Source organism: Eurytemora carolleeae, unplaced genomic scaffold (genome assembly GCF_000591075.1).
Source record: "Eurytemora carolleeae unplaced genomic scaffold, Eaff_2.0 scaffold606, whole genome shotgun sequence".
In the NCBI taxonomy this organism is placed as follows: domain Eukaryota; kingdom Metazoa; phylum Arthropoda; class Copepoda; order Calanoida; family Temoridae; genus Eurytemora; species Eurytemora carolleeae.
This window is the reverse complement of record NW_019396513.1, coordinates 170,620-180,662: the sequence shown is the minus strand read 5'-3', so window position 1 is coordinate 180,662 and position 10,043 is coordinate 170,620. Positions and strand designations below refer to the sequence as shown.

Sequence of the window (10,043 nt, the reverse complement as noted above, 5' to 3'; positions counted from 1 at the left end):
ACAGGGGAAGAAGAACAAGATTAAAAGCAAAGTCATTTGTTTGCTAAGCTGGTAGATCGAACAAAAGTCATATCTAATAATTAAGCAAGCAAATCAACATTATAAGCTGGATGCAGGAATTACAGAAGTAATTAGCCAAATATCACTGAATTTAAATGATGTTAGAATATGTTTAGTATTAGTATTTAGGGATATTTTATATTTACTTTTTATATAATTATCCTTTTCCTCAATAACTGTGAATATTATCTTTTATACATCATTAAAAAATAGGACTTTAATCTGTTTGGTAAAGTTCAGACTTTATCCAGTTTGTTTAGTTCAGACTTTATTCAGATTGTTTAGTTCAGACTTTAATCTGTTTGTTTAGTTCAGACTTTAATCAGAGCTGAAAACTTTAGAATGAGATTTCCTTAAACCCGTTATCTTAAACTGTGTATCCAATGGACAAACTTTTGATTTTCTTCTTAAACCGCTCTTTTGAATATCCGCATCCCGGATTACGAGAATTATGACAAATGAGGTTGCGTTAAAATCAATTATTATCCTATTATTAAATTATTGATCTGAAATATAAGCACTTGTAATAAAATATTTAAGGTTTACTAACAAATAAATTTAATAAAATGTAATTATAAATAAAAATACAGAAAAATTAAATGGCGTCTGATCTCTATTCTCTGCTCTATCATTGGTGGACTGCAACCATTCCCCGGCATCTGATTGGCTGTTTTCCCGGCATCTGATTGGCTGTTTCATTTTAGGCTTTGGGAGATTTTCAAACTTCTCTCTGGATATTGGATACGTATTAAACTAATCATAGGTTTAATAAAACCAGGGGTTTAAGCGTTAAACTTGATATCCACCATTCTAAAGTTTTCAGCTCTGNAAATATTAGATTAGATAGTACATATACAACAGATTCTATACTTATTCAGGTAACAAATATTAGATTAGATAGTACATATACAACAGATTCTATAAATATTTAGGTAACAAATATTTTTTTATCTTCCGAGGCCGATGTTCCAGGCACTCCTAACTAGCTGAAGGAGAAGGTCAACTTCAATTAGGATTATTGTAACGACTTTGGGACCTCGTTGCTTCTCTAGCTCTGATTTTACGAACAAGTATAGAGAAAAGAATATTTTGAACTGTAAATGCTTTTGTTCCTCTCAAGAGCTCTTGACTATAAGGAGTTATGATGATTAATATATAAGGTTTCAATCTTATTATCTTACTTTGACGTGCGCGAAGGGACTCCGTTTATATTTCTATCTATATACATGTAATATATATAAAGTAGTGATCTCTGTTTGTTTGTTTATATTTTCTATCCTACTGCCTGAACACCTTATTATTCCAATACCAGACTAAATTATATTTGGACTTACATCAAGTTAAGTCATCGTAACATTTGACTTTCTTTGCTCTTTGGAGACTGGGGAGTTTATTGCACAAGTTTTGCCACATTTTTTTAACAGAAATGTCTTTTTAAGTGAATTAGAACCAATTAGAACATGTTCAGTGTTCTTGAATACACACTTCATGGGTTTAAGTCAAGATTAGGCTCAACTAAAGGAAAAATTTGTCAACATATCTCATTACTTGACCCTTAATGTTTTGGCATTTGCCATTTTATGTTGCGCGTGCATGCCCCGTAAAATTCCAAAACAAAGAGAGGGGGATTGAATTTTGTAGATCCAGAAAAATAATATCTGTGGGATGCCTGCGTAGAGACTGGCAGCTGGTGGGGTCTTAAATGCAAGACATGTGGCCGCAGCACTCGGCCTCTTAGCCTGTCCTAGCCGCAGCGCTCGGCCCCTTAGCCTCTCCTAGCTGCAGCGCTCGGCCCAGAAAGTGTCATAACTTAACCTGGCCCGTGGCCACAGCGCTCGGCCCCCTAGCCTTTCCTAGCCTCAGGGCTCGGCCCAGAAAGTGTCTTAACCTAACCTAACCCTAAATAAATACTAATTTCTGGGTCTACAAAATTCAATCCCCCTCTCTCTGTTTTGGAATTTTAATGGGCATGTGCGCGCAACATAGTATGGCAACTTAGTCTTAAGTTCAGCGTAGTCGGGAGACTGAGTTTTCCCGTATTATTCAAATTTTCATGGCTCTTATAAAATATGTCCACAGTTTTTTTCCTAATATACCATGTTATTAATGGATCGGATTTATTTCCTTTTCTCTATTTTTTATATTTCTTTTTCCTGGTGAAAAGTTTATATTACTTCTGTGCTTATTTAAAAGTACATCTTGATAGATAGATAGATTAGCTTGCAAGCTGAGTCCTAATGTATTTATAAGTTTACTGATAAATTGCTGTGAAAAGCTAAATAAAAAAATAATATTATAATCAGCTGTATTTACTGATTATAATCAGCTGTATTTACTGATTATAATCAGCTGTATTTACTGATTACAGCTTTTTTGATTAGTTAATTATTTTGTTCTTTAAATAAACTATAATGTGACTGCAATTCTTAAGTAAAGCATTGATTTATTGATTGTTTGATAAACTGATACGTAATTATATGCAGGGATCTACCTACACCTCTACTCCCCTCTCTATACAATGTAGAAGACTACCTGAACCCCCTCCTTACCCTGGCCAGCAGCTCCAGCAACCAGCACATGGCAATAATCAGTATACGCATTCTTATGAAGTACCTAGACCTATAGGTAATCATTTCTGTGTTGAGGCGTTTCCGTGCTGAGGCGTTTCCATGTCACCGGTAATCAGCTCAGATTAAAATTCGATGTCTTTAATATAGGGTTACCCATAAAAAATAAGACTTGACAGACGACTGTACGGAATTTATATAAACCTTAAATTAATGATTCCCTACAACTGTAAACTTCTTTTTCTCTTTTCCAAATAACATTTAGCCATTAAAAGACTATATTAAAGGCAGAAGACCTTGGGATCGTCATTTCTTAAGAATTTCAGTTCGTCTTTCCAGTCTCAACCTGTATTAGACCATATTTCCAGTCTCAACCTGTATGTAGACCATTTTTCCAGTCTCAACCTGTATGTAGACCATATTTCCAGTCTCAACCTTTATGTAGACCATATTTCCAGTCTCAACCTGTATTAGACCATATTTCCAGTCTCAACCTGTATTAGACCATATTTCCAGTTTCAACCTGTATGTAGACCATATTTCCAGTCTCAACCTGTATTAGACCATATTTCCAGTCTCAACCTGTATTAGACCATATTTCCAGTCTCAACCTGTATTAGACAATATTTCCAGTCTCAACCTGTATTAGACCATATTTCCAGTCTCAACCTGTATTAGACAATATTTCCAGTCTCAACCTGTATGTAGACCATATTTCCAGTCTCAACCTGTATTAGACCATATTTCCAGTCTCAACCTGTATGTAGACAATATTTCAAGTAACCCGACATTTATAGAGGGATATATCCAAAGAGAATACAATATATATTAGAGTGGAATTTACTAGAAAAAAAGTGTAAAACGGCCATTTTGTTGTACTGTTTCCATACTGCAGGTGTAATTCACACATTTGCGCTATATAACCTTTTGGGCCCTGGAACATAATTTTATAGAAAATCTATAATTAATATTAAAAGAAAACCAAATTATGGAAAAAGCTGGATTCATAATTGACCAATGATCATTTCACATAGACTCTATGCCTGTCACTTTTCAAACGATGATTTTTTATTCACCTAATTCATTATAAGGTTTATTTAACAGCTTTAAAAAATTTGAGTTTGAAATGGATAGTCTAGGGAACATACTGTATTAATGTACTCTACTGCAAATAATTTGTGAACATTTTCATGATTTGTACACTTTGAACTCCCGGGATTTCAGGCTGAAAGGGACTGACAGAATTCATACCGAAGGATTGTCTAAATTCCACTCTAATATATATTCTATTCTCTTTGAATATATCTGTATAACTGTGTCTGATAAATCTTTGTCTGAGTAAAAAAGATATCGTCGTTTTTTAGTTTGGAAAATAATAAATTCTTGCTTTCTTGATCAGTATGTCACTTTCTAAATGGAGGCTAAATTACGTTTTATGTCACTTTTATTTAAAATTCGGTGATGGTGTAGGATCAAGCCTCTGTATACAAAAGTAGTTTTAAGTTCCATATTTAATTGTCAATGACCTTACAGAGATTGTCCATTTAAAGAAAACGCTATTCTAATTTTGTTGATTATTTTAATTGTGGACTGTTAAGGGTATCTGGACATGAGCTTAGGATCCAGAAAAAGTTCAAACTCTAGGTACTTTTTTCAGTTTATTGGAATAATCAAACATTTTTATTAAGTTACTAAACATGTTTATTGTTTATTTGTTAATTTTTATCAACTTGGATCACTTTTTAGTTTATTAGTTAATGTATTGCTTTATTTTTCATTTTTTTTGTTACTCTTTCATATTTTGGGCTACTTTTTATTTTTTGGCTACTTTTTCATTTTTTGGCTACTTTTTTATTTTTCTGGGTTACTCTTTCATTTTATGGGTTACTCTTTTATTTTTTTGGTTACTCTTTCATATTTTGGGTTACTTTTTATTTTTTTGGGTTACTTTTTTATTTTTTTGGGTTACTCTTTCATTTTTTGGGTTACTCTTTCATTTTTTGGGTTACTCTTTCATTTTTTGGGTAACTTTTCAGGTTTTATTAATTTTTTTCTACAGTTTTTTACATAATCTTGTCAAAAATGGTTCTAAAGAATGGTAAAAAAGGAGGAAAGAATTAAGGAAAATATTAAATATTAAGTTCTCTAGATACGGATTTGAGGGGGATGAGAACAAAGAAGAGGAGGAAGGGGAGGAGGAGGGGGAGGATATGGAAGGGGAGGAGGAGGGGGAGGATATGGAAGGATATCTTAAACCTACTTTTCCACAAATAGAAAGAAAATCTCCAAGGTAAAGGTTCTTATACCTCATTGTTAATTTATAACTTGCATAACATTGGAATACCCTGTACACTGAGTGTACACGGCCTGCCTATAGGTATGATTTTATCTAACTATCTAGTGTTCTGGGCTACCGTACATTTCCAAGATATGAAATATTACGGACGGGCTTCGCACCCCTTACAAACTTTACAAATATCAAAGACAATTTGTAAGCCTAGGATCTAGTGTCTAATATACTACATTACATCCCACCGAGAAAATTATATCAAAACTTGTCTAAGATATATTCAAAGTATCTCCTTAAAGGGACTTGAAGTGTCATGTTTGCAGAGATGGCAATGCCCGACTTACAAAGATACCCTTAAAACCTTAATCTGATTAAAAATATGGAAAATAAAGTCGTTTTCCTGACTTGAAAAGTGCTTATTTCTGAATGTGTCTCCGTTGCTTCTTCTTATAAGCAAGAACTGCGCAAGTCACTTTCACAGAAGAACAGGAAATGAAAATAAATAGGTTTAATGAACAAAAACATGAATAACTAATTCATTCTTGATTAGACTAAGCTCTTAAGGGAATGACCGGCTGTGTAAAGTATTTAAACTGAGTATGCAGTGTTGTGGACAAATTCTTTAGGATTCATTTGAAACATATAAAACTTTTTAAAAATCTTTAAATCCTGAGTTTGAGCGTAAAGTCGACGTTTAAAAACGTGCTTTTGGGTGGATACGTTTTCAGAATTGTTTTTTTTAATTATTAGATAACTACGACAAAAAATATAAACAAAATTGTACAGTAAACTAATTAGTTGTTTAAGAACAGGATGAGAAAATAAAAAAATTAACTCTTATCATTGAAAGTAAGTAATCTTATTCCATTATTAGTTTCTATAATCTCTCTTTAATCACAAAGATTTTCTGCAGATTTTCTGGAATTTTATTAAAAAAGACGACATTTGAAGAATTTGAAGAAATCTGCGAACAAATTCATAAAAAGTAAGAAATTTAATATAGTGATGAAAAAGAAAATAATTAATTCTAACTTCGGTTTATTGACAAATTTCTTTTGAGAAATATGTTCCTAAACATCTAATTAGTTTATTATAGAATTTTTACTATATTTTTTGTTGTCGTTATTTAGTAATTAAAAAAAACCGATTCTGAAAACGTACCCACCCAAATTCATGATTTTGAACGTCGACTTTGCGCTCAAACTCAGTAATATACAATATACATCTTTGAAACGTTTTATATGTCTCAAATGAATCCTATAGAATTTGTCCACAACACTGCATACTCAGTTTAACTACCTTACATAGCCGGTCTGTCCCGGCCTTTAAAGGGTACAGTTGTAAATCTAGAATTGCCATCTTTACATGGAGGGTCACTTGAAATTATGCTTACTGTCCCTTTAAATATAGTTATAGAAACTATCCAATTTTGAAAATGGATAGTCATTCATTTTTAAACACAATTTCAGTTTACTTTGAAGTTTTACCTAAGAATTAGGAGATTGAAAAGTAATTTCAATTGTCATCGAAGCATCCTAATTGAAACATTTAAGTATATAATCTATACAATATCTGAACACTGTACAAATATGACGAGAAGATTAAAAAAATATAACACTGGTAAATAATCCTTTAATTACTTCTTAAATATTTTCTATTTGATCCTTAAACATTTTTTTATCTCTATTAGTAAACTTTAATAAATATTTTTCAGAATTTAAACAATTTTGAAGGCACGGGCAGCCGTAGTATATTTGAATTTCCGAGTCGGGTCAACCTTTTGTACTGTACCTTATACTCTATGGACAGGACTAGCCTGTGCAACAAGGTTGCCGCGGTCAGGCTTTATGCTTCATATAGGTTGAATTTACTTTTACCAAAGGGGCAGAAGGCGACAAGTGGAACAAAATATCTGTACTTAGCTTTTAAGGGGCTTTAAAGTGTTGCTAATCAAGTTCCCATTCCCAATGGCCTTTTGAGTTGTCGTAAAAAAGGTGGGCCTGATCGGTTCAGCCGTCTTAACTTTTATTGGATCTAAACAAACAAACAAACAAACAAACGGACAAACAATGTATGTATTGGTGTAAAATGTAGATAGATGTGGGCACAGTGCACACTGCAGTTACATTAATTAATAATAGTGTACCCCAAAAATGATTTGCATAGTGCAGACAAGTCCAGGGTGACCCAAAACAAACAGAATTAGTTTATTAAGCCCAAATATTTTTTTTTAAAGACTGGAAAAAGTGCTTTAGTATAAAGATATTTTTATTTTTGATGGGGTCGTTTAAGTAACGTTTTGTCGCCGATGCTTCAGTTTACGTAAATCTATGTCCAATATTCGAAAATATCTCTGTTTACTTTAAACAATTAATAACGTGTATTATTTTTTTCAAATCTATTTTGCAGAGAAAAATAAATTTAGGTTTCAGAAAGCCCCAGAAGAAAAAACTAAGGGTATTAAAATATATGTAAAGGGTGGTCGGCAAAAATCCCGTCTTTTTAGTTTTTTGGCCTCCATCAAAAAGCATAAATTAAAAGCGCTACTTTCTTAAGATAAGATAAGATAAGATAAGATATAATTTATTGCTAAAAATACACATCCAAGTTATAATGTTACAGGCAAAAAATCTGCAACTATTTTCATATTGTTTACTATATTTATGTAATTCTAGCAATTAGGTGGAGATTAGCTATTTGCTGTTTTGGGTATTATACCCACCTAATTAATATTAAATCTTTTACAATATGATGAATATTACTAGGTTTTGAAAGTTTACAATAAGTCAGGGATTACTAGTTAATATCCCAGCTACCAGCAAATCCATAGAATTTGTAGGATCACAATAGTACTCTCAGCTATAGATAGATCAACCGATTCATCAAACATTTTCACAAGAATTTTTCATATATTCTTAAAAATTGACTTGACGCAGGCTAAAAGACCAGCCCGTACATCATTTGATACTATTTATGAACACAATTTGATTTTAGTTGAAATGCCATGTTTTATTGCAAGCAGTTGAGAGATCTTTAAAACACTCTTAACTCTTTTATAAAGTTTAAATATTTTTTTGTTGTTTATTTTTTACATTTTGGAATGTTTAAGTGATAATAAATGATGCAGCTGTACCATAAGAGTAACTTTTTAAAGGATCTCTTCTGTTTGTTTAAGTATTTTCTCTGTCCCCTGGGATGTTTTTTTCTTATTCCATGTTGTATAATCATAAGTTCATTAAATTTTATTGTTCTCTGCTAAAAATAATTTGTGCAAAGTTTTTAAAAGGTTCTGATGAGAATTTGAACACTTAAACCGAATTATTCTATTAATAAGATTCATTTTGAATTACCAATAGTCTGATTATCGAAAATTAAAGAGACTTTTTTTGGCGACCGCCCTTTATATGAATATTTTAGCTCAAGTAAATAGAGATTTTTGAATATTCGACATATTTTTTAGTTAAAGTTACTTAACCAACCTCTTCTAAAATTAAAAACTGAAAATTAAATAAAAATAAAAAAGTACTTTTTTGAGTCATTTTAAAGAATATTAGGACTGAAAATCCCTAGCCCCGTTTTTTTCGTTCAAATAACGGTCTTATACCGTATACCGACTATGACATCAGTATCCAGTTGATCCAGTCCAGTGTAGTGGAGTAAATCTACCAGAATTCAAAGCAATAATGCTTTAAGTAGGGTACGGAATGGTGATTGAAAACAGCAAACTTGTTTAGACAGTTACATTTAAGGATTTCAAAAACTTATTTCCTGTCAAGTTTCAATAGAGGTCGTCAGAAAAATCCTTTTTTTTAGATTTTAAGCTGAATAGCAATTGATCTTTGTTTGATGTGATGTAGCCAACCCTTAAATTTGATTTCAATATTTAAGTTTTATGTTCCCTGAGTTGCGGAGTTCAAGTATCCAGGTGGAGAGTTATGGAACCTCATCTCCAGGTGCACCTAGATCACAGGGACAGATATCCAGTAGACCAGATCTTATACCTCCAGGTAAATAAATATATAAGATAAAGATCAAATTACTTTCCTTTTTTTAAGCTATTTACAAAACAATTTACTACAGTTTTAGGCGATTGTATCAATACAATGAGAGGAATTTTTTAAAAAGTTTTAATTGTTTGCAAGCTTTTTTCTAATTACAAGTTTAAAAGTAAATAAAATAATCTAAGAAAAGCTTTTTTTAATCGAAAAGTTCAAATGTTCAAAAATGTTGAGGGATTTTTCATATTGTATAATGGATATTTTTACCATTTCGTATATAAAAAGTACTCGTAAATTTGTAAGCAAAACAAATATGTTTATTTTTGTTGAATTGGTATAATACATGTCATTATCATATTTTCCCGAAATGGTTTTTTAGATAACAACCTTTCTTTTTTTAGATAGAACAAGTCCCTCTAGTCTGACAAGTTCAAATTCTAATCAACCTCTAGTTATATCTAAATCAGTGGACATCTAGACTACAATATTATCTAGTGTATACATCTAGACTACAATATTATCTAGTGTATACATTTAGACTACAATATTAACTAGTGTGTACCTCTAGACTACAATATTATCTAGCGTATACATCTAGACTACAATATTATCTAGTTTATACCTCTAGACTATAAAATTATCTAGTGTATACCTCTAGACTACAATATTATCTAATGTACACATCTAGACTACACTATTATCTAGTGTATATCTCTAGACTACAATATTATCTAGTGTATACTATTGGACTACAATACTATCTAGTGTATACCTCTAGACTACAATATTATCTAATGTATACTACTGGACTACAGGAGTTTATGGACTACAATAAACCCATTAATGAAATAAGCATAAAGTCTCCAAGTATTTAAAAGTGCTCATGTCAATCAAAAGTGCCATCATACACTAAGTGTAAATAAAATGTTAGTTGATAATCTGAAGATTTAGACCTTAAGCTTATTTTTTCAAGTTTCAAAGATCTTAGTGAATACTAGCTGCTGAAGTGCCCGGGGTGGAATCTTCCAAAAAGTGTTTAAAAAATTAAAGAAAAAATATTTCAATTTGTTTTGGCCAATGCTACCCCCCCCCCCCAGGGCACCCATGGTTTCCTCAATAAATTCAGCC

General features: G+C 31.8%; 1 protein-coding gene across 1 annotated transcript; it reads left to right on the top strand.

Moving 5' to 3' along the window:
* The first annotated feature begins 895 nt into the window (after positions 1–895).
* Positions 896–9,830, top strand: LOC111704681 (uncharacterized). Its single transcript, XM_023476994.1, has 6 exons — positions 896–938; positions 2,544–2,685; positions 4,226–4,271; positions 4,777–4,917; positions 8,806–8,924; positions 9,317–9,830. The coding sequence occupies exons 3-6, from the start codon at positions 4,237–4,239 to the stop codon at positions 9,391–9,393; spliced, it is 372 nt and encodes a 123-aa protein (XP_023332762.1). The 5' UTR covers positions 896–938; positions 2,544–2,685; positions 4,226–4,236; the 3' UTR covers positions 9,394–9,830.
* The last annotated feature ends 213 nt before the right edge of the window (positions 9,831–10,043 follow it).